At 34.8% G+C, this 19,398-nt stretch overlaps 1 protein-coding gene across 1 annotated transcript in view; it reads right to left on the bottom strand.

The window, feature by feature from the left end:
- Positions 1–15,090, bottom strand: part of LOC133173271 (SURP and G-patch domain-containing protein 1-like) — a 41,238-nt gene extending 26,148 nt beyond the window's left edge. The window contains exons 1-9 of the mRNA XM_061308260.1: positions 14,866–15,090; positions 11,615–11,754; positions 7,976–9,454; positions 7,784–7,835; positions 5,643–5,734; positions 5,071–5,194; positions 2,636–2,745; positions 1,296–1,415; positions 204–313 (exon numbers count right to left, since the gene is read on the bottom strand). Coding sequence (XP_061164244.1) covers positions 204–313; positions 1,296–1,415; positions 2,636–2,745; positions 5,071–5,194; positions 5,643–5,734; positions 7,784–7,835; positions 7,976–9,454; positions 11,615–11,754; positions 14,866–15,038 — 2,400 coding nt within the window. The 5' untranslated portion in view covers positions 15,039–15,090. The remainder of the gene's footprint in view (positions 1–203; positions 314–1,295; positions 1,416–2,635; positions 2,746–5,070; positions 5,195–5,642; positions 5,735–7,783; positions 7,836–7,975; positions 9,455–11,614; positions 11,755–14,865) is intronic.
- Between the last annotated feature and the right edge of the window lie 4,308 nt (positions 15,091–19,398).

Genomic DNA, 19,398 nt, shown 5'->3' with positions numbered 1-19,398 from the left:
AACATAAAATCAGCGGATGGAAGAACCTTGCAGGATCCTAACAACATTTATAATGAAACAAAATTGTCCATCCCTCACATTTCCCTATAAGCTAGTTTAACTGTATGTTAAAAAGATTTTAGAAATCATATTTACCTGTCAAATGTGTTTTATTCAAATCTCTTTAACTTTACATTTCTGTAACAATGTCCAATATTGTTTACCTCTTGCTGGTGACGAATTTGCTTTATCTGATCCTCATTCAATGAATCACTGCCAACCATTTTCCTGGCAAAGTCCTGCAAAGTCACTTGAGGTGGCCTTGACTTGACAACTGGCAAAAAAGAGACTCTGTCAGTTCTTTGTTATTTTCTTGCAGTATGTGGATAAGCAGGGAAAGTAATCAGCAGGTATCAAGCAAAGTAATATTTCAACTGACTGGTCAATGCATTTTGTATTGTGCATTACAATTTAGCATACAATAGGCTTTGTGATTTCAAACTTGAATTTTGTCTACAATTTAAGGCACATTTTGATGGTTTGTGGCCCTAGCTTTTTGAAACTAATATACTAGAGAAGGATTTTTTCCCTATGTATTCCCATGTAAAACTTCAGTCTCTCCTACTGTGGCCCTATCCTAGCCATATGAGGCATCAATTTGAACTAATTTGATCCTTCACTATATACTTGCATATTAATATAACAAACTCTGGTATTGCTGATGTTATATAATTATTTTCTCTATTTATTTTTATGTTGAACTCTGACACCCTATTGTGGTTGCATGCACTCAAGCCTCAGGGCCATGTTCTGAACAAATTTGTATCAACAATATATATAAAAAAAACTTTCAAATAAGTTTTGTCTTTGGTCTGGTAGTTCTTGAAAAGAACATTTAAGAGGACCCCATTTTATTCTAAGCAATTTGTTTATAAATTACTTCTTCTTTCAAAGAGAGTATACAGCGGTCTTTCACTTGAAATACTTAAGGATGCCTCAAATGTGAGAAGTTTGCCTGAAAGTGACCCTGTGATTCTAGAAAAATGTGAAAAGTTTATGTAAGGCAGCTGACACATGACTGACAAACACTCTCTGAGCAGAGAGCTCACTTGAGCCTTGTTCAGCAAAACTGAATGTTTTTTTGCTATAGTAGTTTACCTACTGCAAAACTTGTTTATCTTGTTTAAAGCCAATAACAGATATTAACTTTCAACAAATTATTTTGTAAACGAGTGAAAACTTATTTGAATTCTTATGATGTAGAGAGATTAAACCCAGCCTGTCTTGATGTATTGCTCTTAAGCCTTCAAGTTTACCATTAGTGCCCAAACCCTGGGAAATGGCTATCCCCACTGGAAGTGCTGACTGCTGATCATCCTGAGGGCCCCACCTACTCCTCTTTTTTCTCCTCAATTTAAATCCAGAAGCAGATTTACCTACAAAAAATAAATAATCAAATTTAAAAAAATTAATAAGCAAACTAAGCATATTTAACAATGTAATACCCTTGTATAAGCAGAATTTTTATCGAGGGTTCAATTCTGGCATTATTAACGATTTTTTTGAAATTGCTAAAATTGAATATCTCTAACAATTTATTCCATATAGGTTGTTTTAGCCATCTTTCTTGACATGATAAAATCACCAAAATTACTTCTCGCTAAAAATAAATCCCAGTTTTTGGGGATAAATCGCTAAATTTGCATCTCGCTAAAAATTCCACATTCTTCTCCATATTGGGTGCCTCAGTCTCAAATGAGATGATAAGCTGACCATGTGATTCATAGATAAAGCAAATGTGATTCATGAGGCAGCAAAATTTTACGCTCTTGGATTTTTATGATTTACATGTATTTGTTTCTTAGTTTAGTGTAATGGTTAAGTTAGATTATTCGTGTGAACCTTACCGGACTTATTTGAAGTGATTCCAAGATCGATTAATTATCATTGGAACTTTCCTTAATAAATAATATCTAGTGGTGACATGAGCAGAGACAAGAGCATAGACTCTGAAACAATGGCCGTTAATGGCAATGATTAAACTCTCAAAGGTGACGAACCTGAGACAGCTGTGCAGTCACTAGTTTCCACAATACAAAAACAATTATCAGAAAATCAAGACAATGTTGTCTCTTACATAAACAGTACAAAAGATGCAGAATACAATGTATGGTGAACAAACTAAACAAGGGGCCCACTGGCCCTATAGGTCACCTGAGTATCATATAACAACTTTTCAACAAATGAATTTGGTTCGTTTTTTAATCCAGAGGCCATGAAATTCATAATTTTGAAAGAGGCACCATTGCTCAACATAACTATATGCTTAGCATGCTTAGTTTGATTACTTAATTCCCAGAGTCAGAGCAGAGGAACCCCTGACCCTGGGGCCATGAATTTCACAATTTTGGTAGAGGGCTCAATGCTTATTACAATCATGCCAACAGTTTGGCTGCTTGATGTCCAGGAGTAAAGACAAAGACAAAATCGGATAGCAATAGGTCACCTGAGTGACTCAGGTGACCTAAACATAAAGCATGGTTTTTCCTTTTTCTTCTTAATGAAAGATGTAGTGGAAGTATGACTTCTATAAAGCAATGAATGAAGATTCATAAACTGGATTAAATTTGGAGAATACTTTTTCAAATGAACATACCATCCACATCCTCTGAGTCAGCTTCACTGCCATCTCCAATCTGCTTCTTAAGCTCTGCCACTTTAAATTTGAAGTATTGGTGTGCATGACTAGTCTCTTCATACAGGAACCTTAATGAAAACATTTTCAAATTCAGAGAACTGTGGTCCCCCACTTTCTAGATATTATTGGTTGGGATGCAATTATTTATGGCATGCTGTCATGTCTACCTATACTGTCTATCAATCATACCAAAAAATAGTTCTAATTGTAATGGAAACCGTTACAGATGTTCCCCCAATGCTCCCCTACTCCACTTTTGGTCCCATTCCCAACAAGCTTCATTTATTTTTTTTTGCTTAATAAATCTACACTTTATTTTCAAAAGTAATATATTGAAAAACAATGCCAGTATAATCCTTTGAGTATTAGCATTCAGATCTCAGCGCACGTCCTTTCCCAAGTTTTCTAGATATTTCTCATGTCTTTCTTGTAAAGAGACTCACAATCAATATCTTTGTGTGAACTCTCAAGGATTTTCATTGAAAACTATGAAAGATACAGTCATATATGTATTAGCCAATCAGAATCCAGCACACATGCATGCATGTTCCTGCATTCAATTTTGATAGCAGCATAATGTTGGAACCCATTATACCTATCAATATTCTAAATTTCACCCTGTATTGTTGATAACTAAGAATGTTACGGCCATTTAAAATTTCAGCCAATCAAACTACAGCACACGTGCATGCGCATCTTTTCACAAAATTTCAATTATATCATATTGTAGAACTTCCTAATGTATGACTATGTTTAAAATTTCAAAGAATTATATTGAATAGTACGAGGGACACAGCCTATAAAGTATTAGCCAATCAGATTTCAGCACACATGCAAGCATGTCCTCACATTTAATTTTGATAGTGCCATTTTGTACAAACCCATTGTACTTATCTGTATTCTAATTTTCATCCTGTTTTGTCGAAAACTAAGGAAGTTATACCCATTTTAAAGTTTTAGCCAATCAAATTGCAGCACACATGCATGCGTGTGTTTTCAAGAATTTCCACATACAACATATTGTAGAACCCTTTGTATTATATACACCTATGTCTTAAATTTCAAAGTATTTTGTCAAAAAACAATGGAGACTTTTGTTTCAGCCAATCAGAGCATGAGCATGAGTTCATGCTAATTTGACCATGTCATCTTGTTTACCTCACTAATATATCTTTATATTTTGAGTTTCAAAGCATTTTCATCAAGAAATATAAAAGTTACAGCTATATAAACGTATATCAGTCATTTCTCTTATCGCACATGCCAGCAAAATGACCTTCGACGGGCACATCCATACAACATGCCTATTAACCCTAAAAAGGTTTTAACTCAGTTCTATAAATAGCCACTTTTTGTGTACTTCTATCCATGATTTTGTGTGTGTGTGTGTGTTGAATCATTAATATTTTCATCTCAAAATCAATAGGGGTCTTTTATGGTCATAAAATATTTCAAATAAAATTTCATTACAAAAGCTGATTTCTTTATAACCTAGCTGGAAAGTTTCTTCACTAATAGCAAAAACTCTAAGGGCAAAAATAATGGAATCGGAATTTCCTGCAAATCTACACACTGTGTCCTAAATATCTGCAAAGTTCGACAAAATTCTGTACAGCGGCTTAAGAAGAGTTGCACTGACAAACTGTTCATCTCAATATTCAAGATATATGGCCAAAAATCTAAGTTGAAAAGTGTCGAAATTCCCAGAAAAATAACAGAATCACATTTCCTGACAATATGCACATCTACACACTGTGTCCTAAATATCTGCAAAGTTTGATGAAATTCTGTGTTGCCATTTAAGAGGAGTTGCGCTGAAAAACTGTTCACTTCTATATTCAAGATGTGGCCAAAAATCTAGGTTAAAAAGTGCTAAAATTTTCAGAAAAATAACGAAATTGAAATTTCCTAGCAATATGCACATCTACACACTGTGTCCTAAATATCTGCAAAGTTTGATGAAATTCTTTGCAGCCATCTAAGAGGAGTTGCGCTGAAAAACTGTTCATTTCTATATTCAAGATATGACCAAAAATCTAAGTTGAAAAGTGCCGAAATTCACAGGAAAATAACGGAATCAGAATTTCCTAGCAATATGCACATCTACACACTGTGTCCTAAATATCTGCAAAGTCTGAGGAAATTCTTTGCAGCCATCTAAGAGGAGTTGCGCTGACAAAAAAAAAGGACTGATGGACTGACTGACTGACAGACAGGTCAAAAACACTATACCCCACGCAACTTGTTGCATGGGGTATAATTAAGTGATCGAAGAACAGCAGGGCCTCAGGTAAGCCTTTTGACCCTTGGGCCACTTATTAGTTTAAGACACATCTACTTTGTTTCAGCTAGAGCGACATCTATTAACTGCAGTTTATACATAACTGACTCACCAGAAGACAGAGTTATCCCTGTAATCTTCTAGAGCCTGCTTTTCTTTGTCAGGAGAGCACTGGGCAAAAAAGGAAGCCATCTGTTCCACCAGCACCACAGTGTCAGGATCCTCTGGGGGAGAAACTAGAAGCAGCCTATCAGTATCGAAAGTTCCCAGGGCGAACACACATCTGACCAAAATTTGACAACTAACTTGAGAGCTTTTTGGTCCAATATCTTGGATTTGACTCCCAAATGAGTGTTTTTGAATCAATTTAATTTTTCCATACAGGGGTTCATGGTGCAAATTTTTAGCACTGTCAATTTTAGGTGTATCTACTTTCCACGAGATAATATCCACTCTTTAATATGATCGATATCCTATTCTCAGTTTAACTTCTTTTGATAAGGCTTCCTACTTGAATATTTTTGTTGAAAAAGAATATGTGCATAAATAATGACCAAATAAACTTTTTTTACTGATTTCTTTACTGCTCCCTTCCCCATTCTCTGCTAAAGGGTGATAATAATGTGTTACTCACTAAATAATGCCTGTCCTAAGATTTTCAGTAAAATTACAAAGTATATATACCTGATGTGAATTCTTCATCAGTTTCATCAAACACTGATGGTCTTTTTCTTTCCACTCTGCTACCACTTGCTCTCATCTGCATAGCAACATGTCTAAATTCCGAATAAAAAAATTTTAAAATATAAATCTCATTAGCGGGATTCGAACCCCCAACACTGCAAGGAAGTTTCGATTGGTCATATCTTTACCAATAAATCAAAATACTGAAAACATATAAATAGAATTCTTACAAGACACTCTATTAAACCTGTACATCCTAGAGAAAAATATTCGAAACAAAAAAGCTGTAAATTTCCATATAAATATGATTAATCATGGCTTTCCTATTCTTAAGAACAAAAATTTCAAAGATTTTACCAATTTATTCCCATGTAAAACTTTGACCGCCCATAATGGCCACACCCTACCCCGGGGGTCATAATTTGAAAATTTTTTAATCTACACAACCTGAGGATGTTTCCATATAAATAAGATTAATCATGGCTTTCCTATTCTTGAGAAGATTTTTAAAGATTTCTCCAATTTATGTCCCACGTAAAACTTTTATCGCCCATAGTGGCCACACCCTACCCCGGGATCATGATTTGAACAAACTTGAATCGACACTAGCTATGAATGCTTCCATATAAATGGGACTGATCTGTTTTTGAGAAGAATATTTTTAAAGATTTTTCCTATATATACCCATGTAAAACTTTGATCACCCATAGAGGCCACACCCTACCACCAGTAGTCAGGATTTGAACAAACTTGAATCTACACTATGACAGGAAGCTTTCACCTAATTTTCATCTTTTCTGGCCCAGTGGTTCTTGAGAAGATTTTTAAATGACCCCACCCAATTTTAACTTACTGTATATACTCGCATATAAGTCGGTCCGCCTATAAGTCGGTTGTATTTTTTAAGCTTATATTAGAGGGCTTGACCCTCTAAAATACTAATCTTTTTATAACTCGCCTATAAGTTGGACAAAGAGTTTTGGACCAAAGTTTAACTCCCAAAAAACTATCTTATAGGCAAGTATATATACGGTAATCATCTTCCCTTTGAAGGGGGTGTGGCCCTTCATTTGAACAAACTTGAACACCCTTTACCAAAGGATACTCTGTGCCAAGTTTGGTTGAAATTGACACAGCGGTTCTGGAAAAGAAGATGAAATTGTAAAAAATGAATGACAATGAAGATGACAACAACGACAGACAACGTAAAAATTTTGATCAGAAAACTCACTTGAGCTTTCGGCTCAGGTGAGCTTAAAAGTTCGAATAAATTAAATAAATTGATACTTGTTGAAATGAAATTTCTTATCTCCATGTTCAAAGGAAGATGATTTAAATCAAACTTTTTTCTTTAATCAAAATAAGATTTTTTTTTTAAATTTTTGATTTAGAAATGTTTGTTTCATAGTCAAAACTAGGGTGCTCCCTACCAGTCTTGATAAGTATATTTATCACCCCTCATATAAATGTCACCTGCAAAGCAGCGATAGGTAATATTAAAAAAAATCATTTTTTACATTCATTAAAAAAAAATCCCTACCTATAACCTACTCTAATTTTTTTGAAGGTGTAACCGGAACAACACATATTTTTATTTGGCTTTATACAAATATTATTATGTGAAATTGTAATTTTTTTTTACACGATTCTAGTACAATGGTGCCTTATTATTACTGTAATAGTTTTATAAAATAGAACACTTACGGCATTGTAAATTCAAAGCACAAAACCATTTCTCAAAAAACCTGTATGATTGCGCCTATAAGAAAAAGGTGCTTATGGCCATTTTTATATATTTTGATTTTTCATGGATCTTGATAAAGTAACGTTAGGAGTTGTCAAACCTGAATTTTTATGGTTCTACTCCAGCTTTAAGTAGGTTTTATCTTCCATCTTATAAATGATACTTCAACAGATAAATTATGACATAATGTTACTTTTGCACCACTGTGAACATGGCTATGATTTTTTTTTGTAATGTAAATTTGATGAAAATTGACCCAGTGGTTCTGGAGAAGATGAAAATGTTAAAAGTTTATGACAGCAACAATAGACACGGACAAATTTCACTCAGAAAAACTCATCTGAGTCATTGGCTCAGGTGAATTAAAAAGATATTAAAGGCTTAGTCTACAACTTACAAGGATTTCTGGTCTCTTTCTAGCTTGATGTCATCATCAGAGGCAAGCTTAACTGCAAAGAAAAATATCTGGGTTTAAACTAAATGGCATTGAATGAAACAGGTAAAAATAATGAAAAGTGATCACTCTCAAAAACACTTCATATTTTCCATTATGCTATAGTTTCTTCATAAATTTCACTTATGTCTTTACCTGGTGAGTCACCTTCTGTGGGCATTGATGGATCATAGTCCAATGATGAATTTTCCTGCTTGATTGCAGTCTGTTCCTTCTTCATAACAATTTGACCATACTTTCCATACACCTCTCTTTCTTCCCCAGGCTTAACAGGAGAGGGCAAATGTGATCCAGGCTGTTGGGGAGGCATTCCATACATACCCCCTGCATGGGTCATTTGGGGAGTAGGTCCACTTGGTGGCATACCAAATGTAGCTGATGACTGGGGAGGCAATACCTGAGGTTGTCCTGGAAAGCTTCCTGGTGGAGGGGGTCCAGGAGGGGGACCCTGATGTGTACACTGGGTGGGACCTCCAAAATTTGCCATCTGTGGAGGAGGTGGTGGTCCCCCAAATGAATTTGGTGTAGCAGGGGTTCTATTAGGAACTTGTGAATTAGGCATATTACCAAATGGTCCAGAGTTCATTTGAGGTGGTTGTGTATGGGGCTGGCCAAATGGTGCTACTTGTGGAGGGAGAGGAGGTCCTCCATAATTTTGGGCAGGTGGTTGATTTTGTGGAAAAGTGCCAGCATTTGGATGAGGAGGTGGTTGATTATAGCCACTGAACTGAGAAGGTGGTGAAGTAGATGATGGAGGAAAATTCCCTGAACCTTGTGGAGGTGGAGGATTTGGAGGAGGTCCATATGTTCCAGGAACAGGAGGTCTTTGAGACTGTGGAGGAGGAGGTGCGCCAAAAGAATTTGGGGGACCAAAATGGGGAGCCTGTGAACCAGGAGGCATAGGAGGCTGTCCTTGAGAAAATATTCCCGAGTTGGGTCCAGGTAGAGGTGGACCTCCAAATCTGGTTTGCTGAGCTGGGGTATTTGGATTTGGGTGCAAGAAAGAAGGATTTTCCTGCAATGTTGGAGCTTTTGAATAAGCCACTGAATGTGGTGGTAAAGTTACATTAGGAGGTGTCTGAGGAGGATTTTGTTGGAAGTTAGGATTCTGCAGACCTGGCAGTAACTGTCCTGTTGGAGGTCCACCAGGATGCAATTTAGATGGTTGCCTAATGGGAGGTTGCTGTTGACCTGCATGAAATTGAGGAGGCCCAATCTGCTGTTGTTGCTGCTGGTGAGTTGGAGAATGGGGAGCCTGTTGTAGACTGGTAGGCACTTGTTGCTGTGGAGCTGGCCCCTTAACATTATTCTGAGGTGCAGGAGGCCTCAATGGACAAGGTTGAAGCATTTTCTGACTATTTGCAGAGGTTTGACTTGCTGAAGAATTATCTTGTCCTATGATTCCTGGTTTATTTCCAGCATCTTTTGAAGCTCTATCATCAATTTGTCTTGGTTGGTTGTAAGTTTTTGACTCAGGTCTAGAAATTGCTTGCACAGTCTGCGAGTCCTTTTTTAGGTCCTTTATAGTCATGGTTTTTGTGTCAGGCTTACTTCCTTTTTCTGCTTTCTTTTCACTTTTTTCTAAACTAGAGCTTGATTTTCCAGCTGCTGCAGCTGAAAAATAACCATTCTCAGAATCAGCTTTCCATGTAATTTTGAAATTCACAATTCTTATGTGTGTCTGATAAATAATACACATCACATTTAACAGTCAGTTACTTTTCATTCCATATCTTTTTTGTCAGTGCAAAATGATCAGTTTTTCAATACTTCAGTTTCAAAGTAATATAATTGTGCCCATGAGAAAAAGGCAATTTTTATACATTTCGAGTTTATCATATTTTTTTGACAGAGCAAGGTTAGGAGTGATTTCTTGAGTGATAGTCAAGTGGCACAATGTTGGCCATCATGAGTTTGTTAACCAATTCAGCTGACGACCAATTGTAGGGCTCGTTTCACATCTGGTCATATTTTCACTGTGCGTGCACACTCTCTGGGCTTGAGAAGTACTTTTTCTTCCTGTCATTGTTTATATACGACACAAAACACAAAACACAGATATTAAAGATTAAGGTCAATATTTGTTATGCATGCAATGGTGCGTGTCAGTGTAAACACAAGCACATTGGCACACACATGATAAATATCATTTATCAATAGTTTTTCCTGCAGTGATATTCCACTAAATGTGCAATGTTACACTTAATCAAACATAATTACTGTAAATCTGCAGGAAATAAATCACCATTTTGAATTTAAAGTATTTTAAAGGAACCGTAGGTAATATTGCTTAGATGCTGACTTCAAGAATGATGGTGCTCAACTGTCAGCGTTACCCGATTGGTTACTTTAATCATGTGATGTAAATGATATTCTGGAGAACTACTATTTAATTACATTAAAATCATTCAAATCCAGCATCCCAACAAGTCCAGTAGAGTGCGTTCTTAGGCCAAATAAAAAAATATGTGTGGTTCCGGTTACCCGACCTTCCCTATTTTATACCCCCGACCCTAAACTTTTTTTTGGCAATTTTCATATTTTTTCCGGAATTTTCCCCGATTTCCATCAATGGCTCCGGTTTAAGTTTTAGTTTCAGCAATGGTGGCCTCCTTGCAAAACATAGTTCTAGTATTTAATAGTGTTAAATCCAAAGCAAGCTAGCATGTAGGTGTCCCCTACCAATATTGACTAGTATATTATCACACCACATCTAAATGCCATTTGAAAAGCAGTGATAGGTATTATTTAGAAAAATTAAGAAAATCATTTTGTTAAAAAAAAAAAAATTCCTTACCTACCTACCCTAATTTTTTTGGAAGTGTAACCGGAACCACACATATTTTTTTGTTTGGCCTTAGATGATCGATGCAAGTTTGGTCTACATAGTTCTTATAGTTACTTTAAAACAAATCTGCTCCAAAAACTTTAACCTGGTCACTCATCCAGAAAATTTAGGTCAGATCCAGCAACTGAAGCAAGTCCAGTAGTGTGCATCTTTAGATGTATCATCCGTGCAAGTTTGTGAAAATAGGGCTAATAGTTACCTTAGAATGAACCTGCTCCAAAAACTTTAACCTGGTCACTCATCTGAAAAATGTAGGTCAGATCCATCATCCAAAGCAAGTCTGGTAGTGTGCATCCTTAGATGTATCATCCCTGCAAGTTTGGTCAATACAGGGCTTATATTTACTTGGAAATGAGACCTGCTCCAAAAACATTAACCTGCTCCAAAAACATTAACCTGGCCATTCTTTGGATAAAAATGTAGCATCTGAAATCTGGACTGGTATAATGAAACATACAAGCATCGTTCATGCATCTCTGATCAATAAAGGGCATAGAAGTACTTGAAAAGAAATCTGCTCCAAAAACTTAAAGCTAGTATATTGATGCCAATGCTGGGGATATTACACAAGCTCCCCCAATTTCATTGAGGTGAGCTAAAAATGCTAAACTATGTCAGTACTCAGTAAGTTTTCACAAATGTTTGTAATTACTAGCGCAGTGGTTCTAAATAAGATTTTTTAAAAATGCTCTCAATTTATCACTATTTCTTAATTATCCCCTCTCTTTTATTTGAACAATTCTGAATCTCCTATACCCCAAAAGGCATTCTTCCAAGTTTATTTGAAATTGGCACAGTGGTTCTAGAAAAATTCTCTATGTTTAAAAGTAACAAAAACATGACATTCAGATGGACACAGAGCACTCTTCAATCAAGAAAGCTCTTTTGAACCAAAATATATAAAAACTTTTTCATTTATTTAATACCTTGCATTGCCAAAAATCTCTCCATAAAACTTCCATCATTGGAAAAAAATTCAGGACTGGGAGTAGCCTTCTCTTTTTCTATTTCTTTTGTAGCTTTAGATTTCTTCATCCATGAAGGAAGACCTGGTTTCTTCACAGTCCTTTTAAAAAAGACATCAATATACAGTATATTTCAAAAATACATGTGTCAGTGTGATACGAATGCCCCCACTGACATGAAAGTTTTTAAAAAATAGTTTTTAAGTTTTAAATAAATGAATAACCAAAATTGAAAAAAAATAATGAGTGGAAATGGCAGAAAAATAAAATACATGTATCACTAGACATTCACTTGTGCAAGCACTGGTGAAAGAACTTGTGAATCAATAAAGATAAAAGAAAAATACTATTATTATCAAATATTCTTCTTCAGGGTTTTGTTGCATTTTTTTTTTTTGAAGGAGGAAGAGAAATTGGAAGTTGTATATACATTGTATAATAAAATCATACAGACTTTAAATGTACCAGAAAGGATATTACATAATTACTTTATTATAGTTTATACATCTGTTTTTTGTTTTAATTTACTGTTCAGATATCTTTGAGCCCCCCCCCCCCCCCACCACCAATAAAATTAATGTGATGAGCAGTCATTAAATTATTATACCTGTACATTTATTGATTGGGTTTGAAGGCAACATGCATTTTCATTTTGTTTGATTTTGTCAGACCCATGGCAAGATTTAGCATTAATACCTTTTTTGTTATAGATTTTACTTTATGATATGACATATATTCCATGTTTGCGATAAAGATGGCAAAATTTGGGTGTAATTTTTTTTTTTACCAACACTGCCAATTGAACTTGGTCAATTCCAAAACTGTTGAATATCAACTATATATTGTTGAGCTGCCCATGTCTATATACTCCATACAAATTATCATGTGTGGTTTTTAGGGCTGGGACGATATATCGAGATATCGATAATATCGATTCAATGTGAGGATGATACGCATATCGATACGTATGAAGAAATATCGACATATTGCCCCAAAAATTCTGACTAATGTTTTACTTTGTTAACTTAACATTTTGGGTTTAATATGTAAAATAAATATGCTTAATATAAATATGAATATGAAATACATAATAATTAAGACCAAAATAATTAAGTTTAACAACAGATACACAACTTCTTTGAATAAATTATTCTTATTTGTGAAGAAATGTCTTGTTCATTTCAATATAAAAAAAGAATTTATAACCAATTAAACATATCGTGATACATATCGTATCGTGGCTCAAATATCGGGATATGTATCGATATAGAATAATAGAATCATTCATTACTACGAGTGTGGGATAGTGAAATTCCACCAAGGGGACAAGATTCACGGTCTAGGACGAGGCTTTGCCGAGTCCTAGACCGTGAATCTTGGCCCCGAGGTGGAATTTCACTATTCCCACACGATAGGGCTGTCAGGAGTACCCGAAATAACCGAGAACCGCGGTCCAAGTTGTTCGGTTCGGTTCCGGTTCCATTTTTCCGGATTTCGGTTCGGGTCTGGTTTATATATTAGAGTCTGTTCAATACAAAAAATGGCGTCGAAATCAAAGGAATGATGACGATAACAGTGATAAATAAACATCAGAACTGAAATCTACTTCATTCCATGACAAAACACTTGTCACGGAAGTATTAGATAATTATCAAAACAAGCAGGAATGGTCAGGTTGTGGCTAATAGTAGGCCAAATCACCGATGTCTAGACGTTCGCATGGTTAAGACTTGTTTTCAATGTAAATTTAATGTAGCAAATAAAGATTTTTCAAGTTAAATTCATGAAATTAAGGTTTAAAATAGATGTAAATACCCAACCCGAAAAACCCGAAACCGAACCGAAAATTTACAGAACCGACCCGACCCGAAAAATTTTGGAACCGTGACAGCCCTACCACATGAGTATGTAATGAATGATTATTTTTCTCGCATTTATTTTATCCAAAATAACGGCCTGTCAATGACGTCGCCATGATAGGGCTAAAAATATATTCTTTTAATTTTCCATCTAATTAAAAATCTAAATACACCATCGGAGAGAGCGTACCTGAAAATGGTTTACACGTAGTGTAAACTGATAAAATGAATTACAGTCCATGTAAATTAATTAGATAGATAAAAACTGGGAATAAAAAAACTTATCTATCCGATAGCGTACACATTCATTCAAGAAGAATCCTTCCGCGATCTAAAAATAGTGCCATTTAAAAAGTGAAAATACGACAATATTTTGAATGAAAATAAGTTTATCTTAATAAGTTAAATGACAACATTTTAAGTATATGTAATATTTTTTAACATTGTTACAATTTCTTTATATAAAGACGGAATGTTTACGTTATCGTTCGTGGCGTAGTAATACACAGTGTAAGACAGAAAAATCTCACACTGCTGTCTCACACCGGACAAGTCAATCTTACACTGGTGATTATGCGAGAAAAAGTTGTATCGTCCCAGCCCTAGTGGTGTTTGTATGACAACCTACAGAAAATGAATTAGTAAAATATCTACCAGGTCCAGCACAATACCCTGATAAAGGTATATAGCTTGATAAAGCTATATAGCTTTATCAAGGTATTACGAATACCTTGATCAAGGTATTTTATGTCATGAAAATACAAAAAATAATCTTAAAAAAATTAAATTTAAAAGTCGAATTATGAGTTGTGGTCAGTGTGTTCACTAGTGCATGAAAAGTACTCAAGTATCAAAAAGACAGCATAAAAGGACATACTTTTATTCTGATTTCTTTGTGTTTGAGTACTTTACATGCATGAGTGAATTTACTGACAACAACTCAGAACTCGATTTTCAGTATTTATTTTTTTAGAATTTTTTTTTGTATTTTCATAACATAAAATACCTTGATCAAGGTATTCGTAATACCTTGATAAAGCTATATAGCTTTATCAAGCTATATACCTTTATCAGGGTATTGTGCTGGACCTGTCTACACTATGAAACACTGAAATTGGCCCAGTGGTTCTTGAGAAGGAGTCAAAAATGTGAAAAGTTTACAGATGGACGTTGGACACTCTTTGAACAGAAAAGCTCACTTGAGCATTCGGCTCAGGTGAGCCATAAAAAAAACTACTTTAGGTTAACTTGAGCTCTGATTTTAAGCCAAATTTTCATTTTAAAAACCCATATTTAACTCTATGAAAAAATTCACTTCTGTTCAATTCATGTATCATAAATATAGCTACATACGATGAACTTTGGGGAATTGCAGGTTGAGGGGGCTGAGACTGCATTTTCTCCATTATCTTTTTTCTTTTTTCTTCTATCAATCGTTCTTGTTGGGTCATCTGTACCATCTTGTCCTTGTAAGTTGTGTTGCCTCCGCTCCATGATGAGTCATTTGCAGGTCTTTTCTTGGACATCGCTCCTAAATGCCGTTTTTTATTTCCTTTTTTCTTAAATATACACTTACTAAATGGCAATGCTTCTGGACCTTGTGTAAAATAGACTTGACTGTACCTTCTTCGTAAAAGAGTTCCATTAAATGGATACACAAGAAATCGCAATTTTCATTGGTTTGGCAGATATTTTTGGGCGCGTCGATTTACCCAAAAGGACCCAAAAGGACCCAAAAGGAACACAAGAGAACTTAAAATTATCTATTGAAAATTAATAATTTGAAGTTAATTATGAACTTTATATTATATAGTTTATATGAAGTTAGCAAAAACATATTTTTTTACTGTTGCAACTTTTCTTTGAGAAGTAACAAAACACCCGGTCCTACTAGACAGAATACGCTAGAGTAAGTTATACAGAGTACGCTAGAGTAGGCTGGTAAAATATTATAATTTAATGCAATTAAACTGCTTTTTGTACATGTTTCTACTTTAGTTTAACATATATATTTTGAGTAAAATGTGCATGTTTTCTGAATTTCTTTACTTTAGGAGTTATTTCAATTTATCCTTTCAGGATACATGCAGTTTACCGTTTGACCCCGATCTAATTTAACTACAACGTATTAGATTTTTTACCAAGATAACAATCTCCCTTGCAGAATTGTCGCTAGTTTCTCTCTCAGACACCTCTGCGATGGGCTCACGTCAAGATTTTTGACATAACGTAAAAAACATGACATTCCAAGGATTATTTCAAATTAAACTAATAGTTCTAGATATATTTAGTAATGAATTTAAACAAACGCACTATTTCTCGTGTTTATCACTGTGATATATACGCAGTGGCGGATTCAGGGGGGTTTGGGGGGGTTCGGGAAAACCCCCCCGCCCGATCAAAAAAAAATTTTTACAAGTGTCATTTTAACAATATATTGCATAAATGCGACTCTATCCAACCCACTGTTGTACACAAAGAGGTGAAATATACAGCCACCATGCGAAATCCCTTTCCGCTTGAGCGCACACAGTACACAGGGGTAATCAACAGTACAGAGATCATGATAGTCCGTGCAGCTAGTGAAGACACAACGTCATACACAACAACCAAAACTGCACTTAGTTATTACGGTTTTGTTTTGGTATTGCTGAAGAAATATTGTTTCGAGAATTTTCTTCTTTCTTCGATAACTGAATGTTACGTTATTGAACTACGTGAATAAACTGTGATTATTATTTAGAAAAAAAAAAAATTAATTAATACATCAGGGACATATACTGTCTAGTTGTTTACATTGTGACCTGTACCAAAAAGCACATTGAAAGTATTCCTTTTGTTGATGGAAGTTACAATGCAATTTTAAAAAGCATTTTTTTAATTACAGTTGAATGATGTTGAATAAAACCCAAATAATGGTTACAACTTTGTATAATGAATTGTGGTAAAACTGATACGTATAAATTAGAGGTCCTGTCAAAAACAAAAATTGGTCACTTTTTTATTGATGTTTTTCAAGACTTTTTTTTTCAAAACAGGTAAGTGGGTAAAAAAAAAAGAATTAAAGAGTGCATTTATGTTAGAAATTATAATTACCCCCCCCCAATGAATAAGCAATAATTCCAACAATTTCCCAAAATAATTTATATTCATTCTTCAATATGAAATATCATTATTTGTTTATATACTGCAAATTATATGAACAGTATAGTGAAGTAGTTGAAAAAAGTAATTAGGGTTTCTACACAGAATTCGAATTTTGTAAGTGTTGGAAAATTGCACATCATGCAGTTGTATTTTGGTAGATAAAGCGTGTTGGACGTGCATTTTAAAATGAAGAATTGGATATTATATATCAAATGGCGATATTTCTAATTTTATCAGATTTAAATTTAATTTTTTCTTTAGAAAAGTCTCATTTTTCGAGTTAAAAATAATCCCAAAATTTTATTTTATTTTATTTTTTTTTATTTTATTTATTTTTTTTTTTTTATTTTATTTTATTTTTTTTTTTTTTGTTCAATTTCTTGAAAATTTGGGTAGGTTGGTCTTGAAAAACAACTAGAAAAAAAAGTGGCCAAAACTAACTAATTCAATCTAAAATGCTGGAAAATGCATCATTTGGAGCCATATTTAAAGAAAATTTCTCGGGGGAGGCCCCCCGAACCCCCACCTATGGGAGGGGGACACCCCCTCCCATGCCCTCCCCCTTCGGCCCTACGGGCCTCAAAACCCCCCCACATGGACTTCTGGATCCGCCACTGATACGCGAGCCAACAACAGAGGTGAATGTATGAGCCGATGGTAGAGAGTGCCAAGATAATGGCTTATTTTCTTTTTTACGTTCAATTTTTTTAAAGGTTCCACTAAACACTGGTACATGTATTTTGCACTGAAATAACATATATGCACATTATTATTTATTTAATATTGAAATTTACGTTTTAGTTATTAGTATAATATTTTGGGCTATTTTTGAAAATATTAATTGAAAATTCCTGGGTTTTTTTTCAATATAATTTAGAGTTTATCTCAAATCAAGCATATAGAATTGAGAAAAACAAGCTAATTCAGAGAATTTGTGTCCCCCGCGATAGGGAAAACTGAGAAGAAGAGCATGCGCAGTTCGGGGGGGGGGGTCACACTGCCCCCCCCCCCCCCTGTATTTGTAGAATTATTAAATGTATATATACATGTATATTGAAGCAAATTTAAAAAATGCCAATTTGGATATAGAGATTTGATTGCTTATTCTTTAATATGTGTACAGAAGATTCTTTTTAATATACAGAATATTTATCACACTGTAATAATGATTTTATGAGTTTGTACACGCCAGACATCATAACGTTTTCATTTCACATGTTGAATAGTATCATTTAGTAAATCAAAAAAAAAAAAATCAAGAGAGAGAGAGAATCGCTTCTCGCTTGCTAAGCGAGCAACATACCATTAGACCACGGAGACACTTGATTATACAGCACATTAAATGCAAACATTAAGTCACATATAATGTTTATATTTACGTTTGATATTGTCAAAATTTAACACAATAAATGTTGTCTAAGTTAGCCTTTACTAAACAGTTATAATAGATGTAATTAGGATATAAAGTCCGCCGACAAGCTGTATTATACGTAATAATTCTTCACATGCCCCTGTGCTAAAAATAGTGCCAAGCGACTTTTAATACAATAAATAAATAAATAAAAAAAGCGGGACGGGACACTTTGAGAGGGGCAAGAGAGGTCATAGGGAGTTATGGTATAAAATTTCATTGCAAAAGCTCAAAAGCTTCTTGAGATATCACCCGGAAACGACAATGTTACACACTGACGGAATGTATGAATTTACGACCTTGAACTTTGACCTTTTGACCTCAAAATCAATAGGGGTCTTCCTTAGGCCACAGGGAGTTGTTATGCAAAATTTCATTTTAAAAGCTCAAAGGATTCTTGAGATATCGCGCGGAAACGAAAGTGTTAAAAACATACAGAATTTATGATCTTGACCTTTGACCTTTTGACCTCAAAATCAATAGGGTTCTTCTTTAGGCCATAGGGAGTTGCTGTGCAAAATTTCATTGCGAAAGCTCAAAGGGTTCTCGAGAAATCGCGCGGAAACGAAAGCGTTACAGACAGACAGAAATACAGAGGGACGGACGGACAGACAGACCCAAATTAATATCCCCCACTTCCAGTGAAAGCGGGGGACAAAAAAAAACCACTTCAAATTGCAGAAGTAAAGTAATACATGGACGGATACTTAACGGTGACAAGAAAGTACGTCTTGTTATTTATTTTTCACATCAAGAACACCTCCAAAGAAAATGAACGGAAAAAGAAATGAGAAAAACTGATTGTTATCCTGTACCAAAATTCATTTCCTATATAATGCTTATATATTTTCAATTTCGTTCTTAATCCGGTAATCCGGAATCCCGTTAAAATTTAAAGTTGTTCTTTTACAGACAAACTGTAATAATATCCATTTAAGCAGCAAAAGAGATTTCTGAAAGAGCTGGTTTGCTGACATCACAATAGGATTCGGCGTAGAAAGCTTACTGCATTTTCAGTATCAAACTACAAATAAGGAAAAAATATCTTCAGCAGTATGCAGTATAAAATAAAACATACATTAACCTCGTGTGGTCTGTAAAATATTTATTTATAAGTACATGTGTAATTAAAAATACATTCAGACGACAGATTTAACAGATTTGTGTAACCTGCTAATGGTTTTATTCCACCATCGATAATAAAGCTAATTTTAAATCCGGTTCCGTCTTCCGGAGAAAGACAAGCTATCTATAGCCGAGTTCTATGAAGCGCCGTTCTGGTATTTATTGCCATTTAGTGATATCACCTATTCGAATAGGTGATATCA

The sequence above is a fragment of the Saccostrea echinata genome, unplaced genomic scaffold (genome assembly GCF_033153115.1).
Source record: "Saccostrea echinata isolate AGI-Se365-2 ecotype Australia unplaced genomic scaffold, CSIRO_AGI_Sech_v1 ptg000002l, whole genome shotgun sequence".
In the NCBI taxonomy this organism is placed as follows: Eukaryota; Metazoa; Mollusca; class Bivalvia; order Ostreida; family Ostreidae; genus Saccostrea; species Saccostrea echinata.
This window is presented reverse-complemented; position numbering and strand designations above follow the sequence as displayed.